The sequence below is a fragment of the Capra hircus genome, chromosome 4 (genome assembly GCF_001704415.2).
Source record: "Capra hircus breed San Clemente chromosome 4, ASM170441v1, whole genome shotgun sequence".
NCBI lineage: Eukaryota > Metazoa > Chordata > Mammalia > Artiodactyla > Bovidae > Capra > Capra hircus.
The window spans coordinates 27,877,402-27,895,287 of NC_030811.1; the positions used below are offsets into that span (position 1 = coordinate 27,877,402).

General features: G+C 52.0%; 2 protein-coding genes across 2 annotated transcripts in view; one reads left to right on the forward strand and one right to left on the reverse strand.

The window, feature by feature from the left end:
• The window catches only part of SND1 (staphylococcal nuclease and tudor domain containing 1), a 420,683-nt gene that overhangs the window by 56,045 nt on the left and 346,752 nt on the right, over positions 1-17,886 (reverse strand). The gene's annotated exons all lie outside the window — the stretch shown is intronic.
• On the forward strand, positions 6,712-10,746 carry LRRC4 (leucine rich repeat containing 4). Its single transcript, XM_005679431.2, has 2 exons — positions 6,712-6,831; positions 7,026-10,746. The coding sequence occupies exon 2, from the start codon at positions 7,126-7,128 to the stop codon at positions 9,082-9,084; it is 1,959 nt and encodes a 652-aa protein (XP_005679488.1). The 5' UTR covers positions 6,712-6,831; positions 7,026-7,125; the 3' UTR covers positions 9,085-10,746.

Genomic DNA, 17,886 nt, shown 5'->3' on the forward strand with positions numbered 1-17,886 from the left:
CAACCGAGGATAATGCCTCAGGGATGCAGGTCAGGCTGGGGAGTGGTCTACTGTGGGCTTTACAGGAGCTCAATTATCCTGGGGGGCTTCCCAGGGGGCTTAGTGGTGAAGAAGCCCTGGAGAAGCAAATGACAACCCACTCCAGTGTTCTTGCTGGGGAAATTCTATGGACAGAGGAGCCTAGCAGGCTGCAGGCCATGGGGTGGCAGTCAGCCACGCCTGAGCAACTGAGCATGTGTGCAAGTATCCTGGGTCCCCTAAGAGCCAGTCCGCTGGATGACCGTTTCCTTCACTTCTTATTAGGGGTCCAAAGTCACTCAGAATGGCTGTGGAAGACCATGGTTAGCCTCAACCAGCAAAGTATAATGAAGCACCTGCATACAAAAGCACAGAAGACAGACATCTGGAAGTGTCCTCAAGCCCCAGGTTTAAATGCCAATTAGCCACACACTGCCATCTTGGCTGAAGGGCTGAGCTCAGAATTGACACAGACTCTGATATTAATTAGTTGTGTGGCTCTAGCTAAGTCACTATGCCTCTCTGAACTCCATTAATAACATCTGTTAAATGAGAGGTTAAGTCCAGATGATCTCCAAGATCCTTTTTAGCTTTAACACTCAGTGACCTATGAGTCTTTTTAGTAGCTGGGAAAATACAGTCTGCTCTGCTTTGGATCTCTGCTTTGGCACTGTGGATCTCTTAGATTCAACGGAAAGAATCATCTGCTTCTCAACTTCGTGGCGCATATCCAAGACTTGGCTACAATCCCAAAGGATCAACCTTCTTCACAAAGCTTCGTATCTGGGGAAGGCTGGGAATCATGGACTATGAGAGCTGGAAGGAATTTTCTAGTCCATTCCTTTAATTCTAGAAATGAAGAAACTAAGGTTTAGACCTGTGTTAAGATTTGTCACATGTCTAATCAGTGGCAGAAAGGGGGACTAGAACTCAGGTGTCCTGCTCTCCGTGCAGGTTCCCAGCTGCTGACACAGCCTGGCCCGATCACTGACTGGCTTCTCCAGCTCTATCACAGCAGTCTCTCTGTGGGAAACCACCAGTGAAAACACTCTCAGCACAGGAGTTCTTCCTTCTCTCGTCTCCAAGTGTAAGTCTTCCTCTTCTTATTCGCTGATGGCACCGCTCCAAATCAAGAAAGCACTCAGAATCAGGGACTGTGAGGAGCAACAGGCAGATGCTAGATGGTGCTTGAGTGACAGGATCGGAGGTTCCAGTGTCACTTTCTGTTCAAAGGGGCTGTGTGTGCTGCCATGGCCCCACAGCCTCCCTGGTCCAGTGGACAGTTTCCAAGGTGCTCCCTTAGCCTCGCTGGCCTATCTAGAACTCCGTGGGCTGCATGAAGCTTGGGCAGACTCATCAATATCACTCACAAATATTTACCAGGAGACTGCCTCATTACTAAGGATTGGTTTGATCCTACCCTTCCATCCACCTCCACAACATTTGCTGGGTCTGGCGCCGAACACATGGGGCCTGAATTTGCCCAGATTAGCCAGGCAGCCTCTTCTTTCCTCGAGGGGGAGGGGCAGCCGTATTCCAGTGGACCATCCAGACCCAGGGCTAGGGTCTCCTCTGGAACTCTATCAGCTCAGAGCCAGCTGTGGCAAAGAGAGGAACTTCTCAATAGTAGATTTCCGATTCTCCTCCATGGATCCCTCACAGGCGAGATTCACAGCTCTGAGTAAGATGGGAATGCCCGGCTTGAGGGCTTCTCAGGTGGCACTAGGGGTAAAGATCCTGCCACCAACGCAGGAGATGCAGGTTTGCTCTCTGGATCGGGAAGATCCCCTGGAAGAGGGCATGGTAACCGACTCCAGTTTTCTTGCCTGGAGAATCCTATAGACAGAGGAGCCTGGCAGGCTACAGTCCATAGTGTTGCAGAGAGTCAGACACGACTGCAGCGACTTACCATTCACACATGCACGCCCTGCTTGAAGCTGATGATGCGCAAATGGGGCTTAGTTAAGAAAGCAAACAGGGCCACTAACAACCCAGATGGAACTAATCTCCATTTCTTTCTTTGATCATTAGGCTGGTGCAAAAGTAGCTGCGGTTTTGCATTATTGAATTTTGCTGTTATTGGAATATATTCTTAAATAAATGTATGTTATACATCATTTTAATGTGCATTTCTCGCTTTTTCTTTTTTTGCAAGTGACTTACTACTTGCTGTTTATTTTATATTTATTTTAGACTAGGGAAATGATGTTAGACAAAAAGCAAATTCAAGCCATTTTCTTGTTCGAGTTCAAAATGGGTCATAAAGCAGCGGAGACAACTCACAACATCAACAATGCAACTGGCCCAGGAACTGCTAGTGAATGTACAGTGCAGTGGTGGTTCAAGATGTTTTGCAAGGGCAATAAGAGCCTTGAAGATGAGTGCAGTGGCCAGCCATCGGAAAAGGATGACCAACTGAGAGGATCATTGAGGCTGATCCTCTTACAACTACATAAGAAGTTGCCGAAGTACTCAACATTTGACTATTCTATAGTCGGTAGAATACAGAATGGTTCAAATGCATTTGAAGCGAATTGGAAAGATGGAAAAGCTCTGTAAATGGCTGCCTCACCAGCTGACCACAGATCAAAACAATCATGGGTTTGAAGTGGCATCTTCTCTTATTGTATGCAACAACACAAACCATTTCTCAGATTGTGATGTATGACGAAAAGTGGATTTTATGCGACAACTGGTGATGATCAGCTCAGTGGTTGAACTGAGAAGTGCTCCAAAGCACCTCCCAAAGCCAAACTTGCATCAGAGAAAAGTCATGGTTACTGTTTGGTGGTCTGCTGCCAGTCTGATCCACTACAGCTTTCTGAATCCTGGTGAAACCATTGCACATCTGAAAAATATGCTCAGCAAACGGATGAGATGCACCGAAAACTACAATGCCTGCAATGGGTATTGGTCAATAGAAAGGGTTCAGTTCTCCATGACAATACCCAACCTCATATAGCACAACCAACGCTTCAAAAGTTGAATGAACTGGACTATGAAGTTTTGCCTTATCCACCATATTCACCTGACCTCTTGCCAATCAACAACCACTTCTTTAGGCATCCTGACAACTTTTTGCAGGGAAGATGCTTCCATAACCAGCAGGAGGCAGAAAATGCTTTCCAAGAGTTCATCGTATCCCAAATCATGGATTTTTACTCTACAGGTATAAACAAACTTATTTCTTGTTGGCAAAAATGATTGTAATGATTCTGATTTTGATTAATAAGTATGTATTTGAGCCTAGTTGTAATGATGTAAAATTCAAGTCAGAAAGCACAATTATTTTTTCACCAACCTAACAATAATTCTTACGACTGAAACGAGTTAAATAAAGGATCTATTTTATCAGCCCCTCCTCTCTCTCCCTTCCTCCTACACACATCTCATACACCCTTCACTGAAGTTTTGTTTTCCTTTTATCTTCTGGGTGTGCTGCACAGTATATGGGATTAGTTCCCAGGCCAGGGATGGAACCAGGACCCCGTGCACTGGCAGCTTGGAGTCTTAACCACTGGACTGCCAAGGAAGTCCCTCACTGAAGTTTTTCATGCACTGTTCCCCCACCTTGCCTCTACCATGAACTCTACGCAGAGTGAACATACTGAACATTTTTCTAACAGTGATGAAAACACTAAGCTCAGGATCTGAAGACTGGATTGAGATGCTGGCTCTGTTGCTTTCTGAGTGTTTGACCTTGAGTATGTTATTTGCCTGCCTGAGCTCAGTACATCCACCCACAAAATGGAGACAACTATGGTAACTGTGTCACCAGGTAAAGGAAGATTAAACAAGAACAGATCCATCCATCTAGCCAGCAGACAAACATCCCAGTAAATGACTCTTGAAGGAAATGAATGAAACCTGAGTTCTTATTGACTGGGAGAAAACTCTGGAGAATCACTTCTACTACCCAAGTTCTAGACATCTGAGCTCTGCCAGGGTTCAAGGACTGGCTCCCCACTTACCATGTGATTTTAGGTCACATATTAACTATCAACGTCATTATTATTTGACTGCAAATGCATAATAAAATGTTGGTAAACAATGGGGAACCCAACTTGCCAACAATGGAACTGCTTTCACTCCATTCAACGACTTCAAAAATTCCCTGGCATATTTAAGGATGTTTCAGGTTACTGGGCAGCAGAGAATGCTGAGATAAGGGTGTGGCACAACCCAGAGAGCTGAGAGATCCAGGACCTCCTCTTCTTAAGCAATAGCTCACATGGAGGTGGTAGCAAAGCAAGCTTGCTAAGGCAGAGGGGGGCGGGGCACAAGGAAAGGAGCCTAGGGGTAAGCATCACTAAACCAATGCCATATTCTACCAGCTGGCTTTCCAGGGCTGAGCCACAGATGGCCCCACCCCCACTAGGCAGAGAAAGGGCCAGTCGTTTTCTCCAGTGGGAAAAGGCCGACCAAGTTCTGCTCCCTCTCCTACACTGGTCCATCCAATGCCCCGGAGTCTCCTCTCACCAGAAGTAGAGGCAGGTTGCTACGCAGTTCTTCCCAGGCAGTCCAGGCAACAAAGAAGAGCTGGTTAAGCTCCTGGGGCAGAGGGTTTAAGACCCACTCAGTCCAAACTCTGGGCACGGGGAGGGGAAAGGGCGCGGGGCTGCAAAGAGTGAGAAGCCAGGGTTCCGCTGCATGAATGAACAACGGGTTGTGCCGTGGTGGCTGGGAGTTCACCTCGATCCTTCCCGTTGGTGGTTGTGGTGTCCCAGGTTGTCATTCCACTAGCTCCCCGCACTTGGTCTTTCCTTCCACTGTTTGCCTCCCCCGCAACCCTCATTAAGAAAACGATCATTTAAAGCCGCAGTTAAAGCCGAGGTGAGGAAATGTGCGAGGTAGGCGGGGGAGGCGGGGGGAGCGGCCACGGAACAGGACGAATCGGCATCTGTGCAGCAGCGCCCTGGCCGCCCCCGCGTCCCCCCCCTCAACCTCCCCAGTGCAGCTCGGAACTCTGAGCGTGCAGCCCGGGCCGAGCGGCCGGCCGGTCGCCCCGTCAGCAGGCGACGGGGGTGAGGATGACGCGGTCGGGGCAGGAGGCACGCCAACAGCAGTAGCCCCGCCGTGGGCCGCCGCGCCTCCGGCTCCCAGGGCCCTGAGCCCACCGCGCCCAGAGCCCCAGGGTGGGGGCGGGGGCCCCCGCGCGGTCCCTCCGCAGCAGCCCCGCGCCGCTCCAGCCTATCAGAGGCCACCCGGCGGCTCCCTCCGATCGGACCAAAATAGCTGCGAACGCCTGCGACTTGCGCGCGGCCCCTCACTTGACGCTCACTCCGGCTCCCTCGCCCGGCCCGCTCCCCGCGTCTAGAGGGGGCGGGGAGGAAACGCCGGGGCGGGGGGCGGGGGGGCGGTGGGGGAGAAAGGAAGGAAGGAGGAAGGCAGGGAGGGAGGGAGGAAGGGAGGAAGGGAGGAAGGAAGGAAGGAAGGAAGGAAGGAAGGAGGGAGGAAGTCGGACGGAGGCGCGGAGCTCGGGGCTGCGCGGCGCGGGCCGGCGCGGCGCTGGAAGGCGCCGGCGTTAACCCCTCGAGGGCAGGCAGCGGAGGGGGAGCGGTGTTAATACATAAGAGCACTGCATCACGCTAATCTTCTCCCCAGAACAGTATGCGTCAGCAGTACATTCACGTTCTGACTGAAGGACAAAAGGATGAGAGAGCAGTCTGCGTGGCTGCTGCCTGCAACACCGCGAGCCCGGCGCGAGGAGGAGACGGTGGGCGCCGCGCGCAGGGGCCCCGCTGCTGCTGCCGCCGCCGCCGCCGCTAGCGAGCGGGGACCATGTTCCTGGGCTCCGGAGCGTTCCCCGCAGCCGCGACCCCCGCTGCTCACGCCGCCGCCAGCGCCGGGGCCGCTGCAGCAGCAGCAGCAGCAGTCCGCGGGCAGCGCAGCCGCTGAAGGCGCCGGGGGCTGGAGCCCCGAACTCGCTCTCTCCGCACAAAGCCAGAGCCGGCGGTGCGCTGGGGGCCCGGCTGCGGCGGGCGATTCCGCGCCCCCGGACTCCCCGAAAGGGCCTGCGGTTCGGGGCGACCCGGCTGCCGCCGCCGCCGCGCTCCTCCGGCCGGCGGACCAGGTCCCGGCGCTGCCTCTACGCCGCTGCCCCTCGGGGGGCTGGACGGATTACTGCTCTTTGCACCAGCAACCGGCGGACTGGGAAACTCAGCCCAGTTTGGGGCTTTTTAACCCTTAAGAGAAGAAGCGAGGAGAGAAGGGGGTGTGTGTCGAAGAGGGAGGGGGCGAAGGAGCGGCGGACACCTCCTCTTAACTCTCGCAGCACCGCGAGCGAACGACTGCATCAGCTGCCTCGGGCCGGGAGCGGCCGACACCAGGAGAGGGGGCAGCGCGGCGGCGGCTGCGAGCGCGGCCTGGGAGGCTGCGGGGCGCCCCCTCACTCCCCGCCTGGTAGCAACCCCGGAGCGGGCGGGGGGCACCGGAGGCACACTCTGGCGATGAAGCGGCATCCCCCTCGGCTGGTGCGAGCCGGGGCCAGGGTCCAAGGACAAAGCCGGGAAGCGCTGGCGGCGCCCCGCCTCGGGCGGAGGGGGGGGCATGCACCTGCATAGCCCGCCGGGCCTCGGCTCTCCCGGCGCGCCTCAACTCCGCGGCTCCGCTTGCCGGCTCCGGATTTACTAGAAGCCATTTTGTCTCCCCCCACCCCTCCCCTCCCCTCCCCTCCCCTCTGACCTCCCCGCCCCCTCGACTTCCCCCCTTTTGTTAATTAAAACTAAGAAGTGAGAATGGGAACGAGGTGGCCAGCTCCGGCGGAGAACGCTTAAGGACACCACGCCAGTTCTTCCCTTCCTTCCTTCCGAGGTAGGTGACAGCGAATGATGGGGTGGGGATGGTCGCCTCGGGGGGAGAGCAAGTCCCAGCTTTCCGAGGGCTGGCCTGGGGCTGGGGGCGCTGGTAGACGAGGGGCCACTCTTTAGTTTTGGCATGATTTTTTTTTTCTTCCCGGCCGATCTGCTCCGACTCTCTAATCGCCCCCTCCCCACCTCCTTCTCCAGATGGAAAGAGGAGCTCCTAGCTCACTTAAGCCGGGGTAGGGCTGGTTCTCCTTTCCGAGCCAAAATCCCAGGCGATGGTGAATTATGAACGTGCCACACCATGAAGCTCTTGTGGCAGGTAACTGTGCATCACACCTGGAATGCCGTCCTGCTCCCCGTCGTCTACCTCACGGCGCAAGTGTGGATTCTGTGTGCAGCCATCGCTGCTGCTGCCTCCGCCGGGCCCCAGAACTGCCCATCCGTCTGCTCGTGCAGTAATCAGTTCAGCAAGGTGGTGTGCACCCGCCGGGGCCTCTCCGAGGTCCCTCAGGGGATTCCTTCCAACACCCGGTACCTCAACCTCATGGAGAACAATATCCAGATGATTCAGGCCGACACCTTCCGCCACCTCCACCACCTGGAGGTCTTGCAGCTGGGCAGGAACTCCATCCGGCAGATAGAGGTGGGGGCCTTCAATGGCCTGGCCAGCCTCAACACCCTGGAGCTGTTTGACAACTGGCTGACGGTCATCCCCAGCGGGGCCTTCGAATACCTGTCCAAGCTGCGGGAGCTCTGGCTGCGCAACAACCCCATAGAGAGCATCCCCTCTTATGCCTTCAACCGGGTGCCCTCCCTCATGCGCCTGGACCTGGGGGAGCTCAAGAAGCTGGAGTACATCTCTGAGGGGGCCTTTGAGGGACTGTTCAACCTCAAGTACCTGAACTTGGGCATGTGCAACATCAAGGACATGCCCAACCTCACCCCGCTCGTGGGGCTGGAGGAGCTGGAGATGTCGGGGAACCACTTCCCGGAGATCAGGCCTGGCTCCTTCCATGGCCTCGGCTCCCTCAAGAAGCTATGGGTCATGAACTCACAGGTCAGCCTGATTGAGCGCAATGCTTTTGATGGGCTGGCCTCACTGGTGGAACTCAACCTGGCCCATAATAACCTCTCTTCTTTGCCCCATGACCTCTTCACCCCCCTGAGGTATCTGGTGGAGTTGCACCTACACCACAACCCTTGGAACTGTGATTGTGACATTCTCTGGCTAGCCTGGTGGCTTCGGGAGTACATACCCACCAATTCCACCTGCTGCGGCCGCTGCCACGCTCCCTTGCACATGCGAGGCCGCTACCTGGTGGAGGTGGACCAGGCCTCCTTCCAGTGCTCCGCCCCCTTCATCATGGATGCCCCTCGGGACCTCAATATCTCGGAAGGTCGGATGGCGGAACTTAAGTGTCGGACTCCCCCCATGTCCTCTGTGAAGTGGTTGCTGCCCAATGGGACAGTGCTCAGCCACGCCTCCCGCCACCCACGGATCTCCGTCCTCAACGACGGCACCTTGAACTTTTCCCACGTGCTGCTCTCAGACACAGGGGTATACACGTGCATGGTGACCAACGTGGCAGGCAACTCCAATGCCTCGGCCTACCTCAACGTGAGCACGGCCGAGCTCAACACCTCCAACTACAGCTTCTTCACCACGGTCACGGTGGAGACCACGGAGATCTCACCCGAGGACACAACGCGCAAGTACAAGCCTGTTCCTACGACGTCCACTGGTTACCAGCCGGCCTATACCACCTCTACCACGGTGCTCATCCAGACCACCCGTGTGCCCAAGCAGGTGGCAGTGACCGCGACGGACACCAACGACAAGATGCAGACCAGCCTGGATGAAGTCATGAAGACCACCAAGATCATCATCGGCTGCTTTGTGGCAGTGACCCTGCTCGCTGCTGCCATGTTGATTGTCTTCTATAAACTTCGCAAGCGGCACCAGCAGAGGAGTACAGTCACAGCCGCCCGGACAGTTGAGATTATCCAGGTGGACGACGACATCCCAGCGGCGGCACCTGCAGCAGCAACAGCAGCTCCGGCCGGTGTATCAGGTGAGGGGGCAGTCGTGCTGCCCACAATTCATGACCATATTAACTACAACACCTACAAACCAGCACACGGGGCCCACTGGACAGAAAACAGCCTGGGGAACTCTCTCCACCCCGCGGTCACCACTATCTCTGAACCTTATATCATTCAGACCCATACCAAGGACAAGGTACAGGAAACTCAGATATGACTCCCCCCCCCCAAAAAAAACTTATACAAATGCAATAGAATGCACACACACACAAAGACAGCAACTTTTGTACAGAGTGGGGAGAGACTTTTTCTTGTATATGCTTATATATTAAATCTATGGGCTGGTAAAAGAAACAGATTATATTAAAATTTAAAAAAGAAAACTCAAAACAAAACTATTTTCTAACTTGTAAGTTCTATTTAAAGGGGGTAGGGGAGGGTTATCTTGGGAATGTTGTGGGGTAGAAGTCACAAGTCAACTTGCTATGTGGCCAGAAGGGATTTCTGGTATACGGTTAAAACTGCTAAGATAAAACCAACTTAAAACACCAACAAACATCCCTAAAGAGTTAGGGTGCGGGCTGCTGAGGGGTGGGGTGGGGGTAGACGGAATTTGTCATTTTTTTTTTTTAGAAGATGCTTCATAGGACCCAGGACTACCCATTTCTATAGACATCTTTCTTAGGCTGAGAGCTGTCTTTGCAGATTTATCTTATTTAAACAAAAAAAAATTCCAAAAAAAAAAAAAAAAGCACTAGGAATTTGTACTGTGCTTAGAATGTTGAGAGGCAATAAATTTTTCTTCTGAGGCCAAGGGGAAGACAGATCTGTAACACGGTGTTTTAAACAGGAAAATCACTGAAATTCAAATGAAACCCTCAAGGGACTGAGGGTGTGCACCCCTGTGCACAGGTCTTCTTGGTTTGTGCACTGGGACACCGCGTGCCCCGCCTGACGGGAGTGTGGAGGGAAGAAGCAGAGAAGGAAGGGAGCTGGTGTAGCTCGCAGTCAAATGCTTTCACATTGTCAGATTCCTGCAGTTGGGCTTAACCCACTCTGTGCAAGGCATGTGTCTATTCAGGGCTTTCCAGATGAAGGAGGTGGCTCCTGAAGGGGCCTGGGGTCCCAGAGGGGGATGGGAGCAGAGAGCAACAGAGAAAAGGTATTCACGGGAGGCCATACATCAGCATAGTGCCACGTCCACCTGTTGTTCCCAGTATCTGACAAATGATTGTCGACAATGATGGCATTTGATGATTTTCTTTTATAAAGGGTTTGTTTGTTTTAAGGTGGAGAAAGGGAGGAGAGGCCGGGAGTGGGAAGCTTGGGGGAGTGGAAGCTTTTCTCATGCTTGTGATTTGGTGACTATTCTAAATGCTGATTCATTAGGGATTATTACGGCTGATGTCAATGGGTTGTGGTGATGGGTAGGGGGGGAGAAGATGGGGAGGGAAGAAAAGGGGGAGACGGGCCACAGGCTCATTTAAAGTGATGAAGCCTTTCCTCATCAAGGATGCTTCAGGAAAAAAGATCTGAAATCCACAGTTCGAACAAAGTGATGCACATGCACGCACAGTGAGTTGGCCGTGGAGTCCTGTTGAATGTAGCACAGTGGGGCAAAAGGCTTCCCTCTCCCAGGCCTGCCTCAGAAGGAGGGGAAGAGAAAGGGTGGGCACGGGTGGGGAAGGCAGAGATCTCTGTTATGCTGATCCATTTAATGATGTAACTTTACTTATTATTTTAGCTTTAAAAGGAAATAAAGCGTTCAGATTTGAAAGGGGGGTGGGGTGGGGGGTGGGGAAACAACAACAAAAGAACATTGATTGTAATGTGAGAAAAGTGTATTTTTGTATTTTAATAAATATTGTTCAATTTTTAATTCAATGTCCCTAAAGGGTTAAATTGAGTAAGACCCTGAACCTATAGCTTCTTATGAGCATTGACCGAATCATTTCTATTTAAAGGAATAAAGGGGAGGGGAGGACCATGTTCAATTTCTTTATAAGTATGGGAACACATTGACGCTGTCAACCACTTTTCCTTAGCTTAAATAAAAGTACCCCGATTCTAGTGCACCTTTCACAAGCTAAGTGTGTTAGTCCCTGGCTCTGTTGGGGGTAGAGCTGAATTTCCTGTGCCCTGGAAAAGCGGGGGAAATGGGTCAACCTCAGCTCCTGGGACCCGGCCAGGAGTTAAATGCCACCTCAGCAGAAGCTGCTGGTCAGACAGCACCAGCTTTACTGGGGGCCCCTGGGGGACTGGGACTGAAGAGGACTGCAATAATATTGTTGGGATTAAAAGATCCCTCTGGCAGGACTGCTCCCATTCTCTGGATACTAAATAAACAAATGTGTCTCTCGGTGGTGGTGGTGGTGGGTGTCGGTCTCCTGATGCTTAGCTGAGGAGTGTCATTCAGGCAGGCTGCCTGAACTGGGACCCTGCGTCTCTTCAAGCGCCAGTATTTATACTAATGCAGGGAATCGGGACTGAGTGGGTGTGATCTCCCTGGCGCTGAACAGGGAGAGAGGCGGCAGCACTTTGCAGCAGTTGGCTAAGAAAGGGCCAATTCTTAATCCTCCTCTCTGTGTATTTTGCTTATACAAAATTTCTGGGTATCCGTGTTTGTGGCAGCATGTATGCATGGGCTCACACTTTAAGAAACTGCTATTCATGTTTCTAGGCTACAAAGATGCGTTCCCTCCGCCTGTCCTCTGCTACCCTACCCCCAATAAAAGAGAGAAAACTGCAGCAGAAAAAAGGGTGGGACTTGGCGAGGACCAGCTGAAAAATGCAAGAAATCACCCCCTCTCCTAGTGCCATAGCCACAACTCAGGCTGTTTATTAGAACAGCTTCCCGGGTACACATTCAGAGGTGATTGTGAAGGAAGGAGCGGCCTCAGAAGCAGAGGGTGTGGAGCCCATTTCCTCCCACCCCTGCTCTTCCGACAGCTCTCTGGGCAGTCAGGGAACTATGCAGTTGCTGTGAAATGACAAAGGCATGGGGGCTGAACAGACATCTGAGGAGAGAGGTGAAGAAACAGGCCTGAGACATTCCTGGGGAAGAATCCTAAGAACAAATGCACCTGTCCTGGGGGTGGGGCATATTCAGGCTCTGGAATCTAAGGGAGAGGTGTTTTCCCGGAGGAACGTCAGAGGACGTTGTGGAGACAGGATATGGTTCACGGGCTTGAGTGTCCTTAGAGCTGTTAGAGGGGGTTCCTTTGCTCACTGGGCCTGCTCTCTGACCTGGGCACTGGTTCAGCCTCTAGAGCGGCAATGCTCCTTAGCCATGGTGTTGAGTATGCCCTCCTCTGTAGCAGGCACTTGGGTCAACTTTTCAGAGAGGGGTCCCCTGAGCACCGAAAGTACCGCCTTTAATGCTGGGCAGGAGACTCATCCTTGGCCTGGCCAAACTGTAGGGTTTGTTACTTGAGAATGGAACATGGGTTGGCAGCTCACTGGATTGGGGCAGGGCGGTGGGAAGAGTCATAGCAACATGTTAGAGGGAAAAGAGTGCTGCTGATTATATGGAGTTAGGGAGTTTTTGTGACAGAATTTTTTAAAGGCCGTGAAAAATCATGTAGTCTAATCCCTTCACATTTTATAATCAAGGAAACGGAGCCCCAGAGCAACTGAATGATATAGTCCAAGGTCACACTGCTAATTAGGGGAAGAGGTGGGATTGAAAGCCAGGTCTCCTGACTCCCCAAACCAATGTGATTTCTCATTCAGGCTCCCAAGAACATATTTCCCTCCTGGCCAACATGAAAATGGGGCCTTCCCATAGATCCTGCTGTGCTCTTTTCTCCTCCCTCTTGGAGCTGTCCAATCTCCTTTGAACCAGCTCTACTGAGCAGAATTCTGACCACAGGGGCCCCAGAGCTGGCCCAAGGGCCACGTGTGCTCACTAAGGAGTTGGATTCTCAGGACTACACACAATAGCTGCCCGATTCTTAGGTTCAATGGCAGACAGAAACCACAGGAATCCCACAGAGGGCAATGACTGCTAGGTAAAAGGTGACATAGACAAGGCTGGGTGCTCTCCCAACCTTGGCCTGGGAAGCTCTGCAGAGTAAAGGATTGACAGAGGTCTTAAAGCACCTCTCAGAGCAACTTGTGCACAGTGGAGTGCTTTCTGCTTGTCTGGCTGAACAGTGAGACTGTCTGGGGGAGGCGGGGGGCTCCTTAACTCTTCTCCATTGCATCGGCCCTAGCCCCAGCTCTAAAACCATGATCTGATTGCTACTCCCATAATCTGCTCTAGGGCATTTTATGACTCTTTGGTCATAAAGCTGCATCCTATTGGCAGTGAGGGTAGAGGAGACAAACTAGTTTCTAAGGCCTAGGGACATCTGCTTTATCATGGCTGTTAATATGTATCAAAGCTGGTGGGGCGTGGGGGTGGTGGTCGGAGGGAGGGCGGGCAGCATATTAATAGTAGGGTCCCTTCAAGACAATTCCTATTAATGGGGAAGAGGTCCAGAGTCCATGCTATTCACAGTGAAGAGCTCTGGCTCACCTCAGTAGAGCTGAGTAGAGATTAACAGAAGGCTAAGTGGGCTTCACTCAGCCCAGGCTACTACCTCAGGGGCCAGGGCCCACAATTACGGCTCCAACATTTTACCGCAACAAAGCAGGAGGGGCTTAAAATTAGAGAAGAAAAAGAAGAGAAAAAGAGAACATTTATATCCAAACATATGTCTGATTTTATCTCCTCTGCTGGCACTCAGTGCTCCATGCCATCGGCTAATGCAGGCACTGTTCACGCCATTTCGAAATCCTGCCTCAGCTAAACTGCAAGGCACTTTTGGCTCAAAGCACCTCTCTTGGTTTCCATCCATTCAGAAAGCACCCTTTCCCCTGGAGGGGGGAAGAATGGTTTGGGCAGTGGATTAAGGTTGTTTTCATCTTTGCTTTATATTGAGATGAAGTGAATTGCTTCTTGGAGCAGGGATAAAGGCTTCAGGAAGCAGATCAGTGAAATATACATATCTGCAAAGCAATACAGCATAGTGCTTGCAAGTACAGACTCTGGAGCCAGTCTCCCCAGGCTGAATTCCAGCTCTATCACTTACTAGCTGTGTGACTTCAGACAAATACTCATTTTCCTCATCTCTAAAATGGACATAATATTGGTGTCTACTTCAATACTTCATAGGTTGTAGGAATTAAAATTTGATGATATTACATAAGGGGAAGACCAACTGACCAGCCTCCATCACCACCTCTATTATTGAACCTCATCCACATCCAAAGAGAGAACACGCCTACTGAACTAGTCTGGTGAGGGGGGATGGTCACTCAGAAGTCCTGGGGAGCACGACAGCACTGTCTACAAGCCCAAGCACTGTGGAAAAGATGGGTTTCCTTTTCTTCTTTGTGCTCTCTTCTTTAATTGAGCCCTTTAGATGACCCAAGGCGCTGTCTTAGCCCAGGAACAGGTCACCTTTTCTTCTGGCGAGTCAGGAGAGAGGAAAGGTGCCACAGCTGGTGGTGATGGTGCACAGGCTGAGAGCTGGGGTAGGAAATACTACCAGAAACCCTGGGCCTTTGCCAAGAGGGTACTAAGCTGCCTAGTGTCTTCTCAGATCATCTTGTTTATCGGGGTGCTTTACCAAGGGAGGTGGGCCCACGGAGGCACCAGGAAGGAGAAAGGAGCACAGAGAGGGCTGTTGGGGCTTCAGAGCAGTTTTGGGGGGTGCTTGGAGGAAAGAAAAACAAGGCAGGAGAAAAAGCACCATAATCTGAGCAAGTGAGAGTGGAATGGAGCTATGTGGCAGATACAGAGGCTAAGGGGCTGCAATGCAGTTCGGGAGGAAAGCCAGGGAGATTCCTCTGCCCTCACAAACAGGAGGCTGGCTGGACCCTGGATGCGGGGAGGACCGGCAGTGTGAAATTCATGGCACGGAGCAGAGGAGAAGAAAGGCAGGGAGATCAACTTTCCAAGAGAAGCCTAAGAAAGCAAGCATTTGATTTCCTAATGAGAGGCTAGAATTAGATTTTAGCATGATCACAGGTTTCATCCTCTGGAACATGCCAGCTTTGCTGTCAGTACTTGGGCCAAACCACCTACCCACGACAGTCCTGTTCCCGATGCTGGAGGCTGTCCACTGCTGGGCGGGGGGCAGGAGATGCTGGAGGCTGTCCACTGTTGGGAGCAACCCCTCCCTCAGGGCTGTAATCAAATTCTGATCCTGACAGGCTCCCTCCTTTCTAAGAAGGGACAGTCATGGAGAGGAGAAGTGGGGATATAGCAGCTCACTGTTTATCCACAACAAGAGTATTATTTCCATGGTGGTGGTAGGGGTGTTATATAAATCATGTTTCCCCATAAAAATCATGACAACTGCGAGTTCGGTGCTGCACGTGGACCCTGGCAGTGAGTCAGAGAGCTGAGGCCGGGGCCCGTGGGGGATAGCCCTGAGAGAGGAGACTCTCTTGCCCAAGGAAGGTAGCATTTGAAAGCATGGTGCTGCCATTTCTACCTTAGCCCGGTAAAGATTTTTGGACCTGCAGTAGGGAAGCTGTAAGACTGAGAGGCCATGCTAACGCCAGGTGTGGGGATTGGACGGACCAAAGTGGTACTTAGCTTTTCAGGTTCATCCATTCTGTGCGCCGAGAAACAATACCAGAGCCATTACTAAAGTTGAGATTAATTACTAAATACCAAAGGAACAGCCCTTGATCTACTTGTTTATTTAATATCCATTCACCTGCTTCTATCTCCTATTAATAAAAAGCACACCCTCCATTCCTTCTCCTGTCACACTCCCCCCCCCCCCCCGTGTGTGTACAACTGTCTGTCATGACAGGACCAAGGATGCCCCGCAAGATCCTTCCATTCTAGAAGCCCAATGGCTCTTTCTTCCTTTTCACAGTCCTGTTTCCCCTTCCGAGGCAAGTCCTTAATCGGTAGTTTCTTACATTTCACAACCCTGGTTTCCCTGTCTGTGCAGGTGGGGATGTAGTCAGCAGATAAGCCACTCTACCCGTTCCATGAGTCAGCAAGTATGACGGAGATGAGGTTTTGCACACGAATTGTTCCCTGTGCGAAGTTTGGTTTCCTGGCCTCAGGCTACTGTTCCCCAGGCTTCAAGGCCCAACCCACTCACCCAGGTTCATTAAGGACACTCAGACAGGTCCTCCTACTCAGGTTCCACCCTGGAGGTGAACTGAATGAGCTGGAGGCAGTTCCCTGGATAGTGCCATGGTGTCTGCAGGAATGCACAGCACATCCCTTGTGGCAGGCCCATCACAGTGCCAGACATGGAGCCCAGGCCTCAGATACGGCCGGCCTGTTCCCGCAGCCCCCTAGCTGCAGTGGCTACAGTGATAATCCATTACCACTGCAAGAAGACTTAATTTCTGGGCTTAAAGGAAGTCGGATAATACTTTATCCTATTAGCGTCTGCCTGTATCAATTGACAATGGCTTCCTTCTGACATGACAGTGTATTCTTCCCATTCATCTCTAAAGGGGATGAGTTGGGGAAGTCTGGAGTTAAGGTTGGAGGGAGGGCTGAGGAAGAGACTGCTAAAGGAACCAGAGGAAGGGAAGACAATTTTTCAATGGGGAATGGGGAGAGGAGACTTAGAGGGATATGGCAAGCCTGAGACAGCTCAGAGAGCATGCCTGCATTTCATTCGGTTTCCTTTGTGAGGGAAGTAGTGGCAGCTGCTGGGTGTGTTGTACGCACGTGTTCCAGGAAAAAAGGTTCTGAAGTCACAGAGGAGAACAAGCGCAAGAGAGGACCGGACTTGGCCTATTCCGTGTGCCTCTGGTTTCAGCTTGTTGGGCTGCAGAGTAACTTTCCCGTCCTTTAATCCCTCTTCTGCATTCCTGTTATGAGTCCACACCTGCTCTGACCAGTGGGATCAATGTCAGCCGAGGGCCCCTCCACATCACTTGTGCGTTCTCACAGCTGGTCGACCTGGGATGGGCAGCTGAGGACAGACTGACAGTTTCCAGCTTCTGACTTAAGGATGGTGGAGACAGTGAAGGGAGTTTCCAAGTTAAATTCAGAAAATCTCGGTGGACCCTCTTATTTGTGAGGAAAAGGAAGCCCAGGGAGATGTGACTGCCAGTACCCGCGAGCTGGTGGTACTGGGACCAGGTCTCTGGGTTCTCAGCCCAGCACCGGCAGAGCTACTGAGACTTATAATGGCAGGGGGCGCCACGGACAGAGGCTACAAGGTGACCCGTGCCCCCTGGAGTCTGCAAACTGGTGCCATCCCTTACTTTTTGCTTCCAGGCCTTTCACGCCAGTACTTTATCTGGGCTTCATACTCTAAGCCAGATGGTGCCCACACCTGACTTCACTCAAACAACTAGAACCGAGAAATCCAGCAACTTTTCCTTTCTCTTCAACTACAAGTGTTCCAGGGCAGGAGAGTTCTGACGGCTGCCCAGCCAGCAAACAAACTAGAAGGAGCGTTTGTGGCAGAGGCCACCCGACCCATCTCCATAAAAGTGAAGAGCTATAAAGAACAGGCAGAAGGAAGTTCTGCAGAAGCTCAATCATGTCAGAGGTCCGTTCAAGGTCAAGTTGACTACTGGAGAAGCAGAGACGTCTTCCCTGGTACTGTAAGCAAGGAGAGACCCTCACAGGAAAACCTCAGACAGCCTGGGCTGACTCGGGGGCCTGCAGCCAGTGAACGCCCCTTCCCCCATCTCAACAAATCCTCTCTAGGGAAACGACCGAGTGGCCCTGGCTAGAATTCTATCACATACATTTAATTAGAATCTGTCTCCTTCTTGATGGTTTCAAGTGAAGTCCCAACAGAAACATTCTAAAAAACAGCCGCTTGCAGCCAAGGATCTCTTTTAACCAAGTTAATTTAGCAGAAATTTGCCATCTTGGATCGGGTGGAGTTACCTCTCTTCTTAACTTCAAAGCTGGGAAGAGAAGGGAGGTGGGGAATGCAGAGAAATAAAGAGGAGGGCGGGGGCTTTGAGCAAATGAGTTTCCATCTATTAAGGAACGGTAATTTCTGCTAGCACCCCTAGAGACCGGTCCCCT

Excerpts from the sequence above, each read along its gene's own strand:
- LRRC4 (XM_005679431.2), top strand. The coding sequence starts at position 7,126 with ATGAAGCTCTTGTGGCAGGTAACTGTGCATCACACCTGGAATGCCGTC.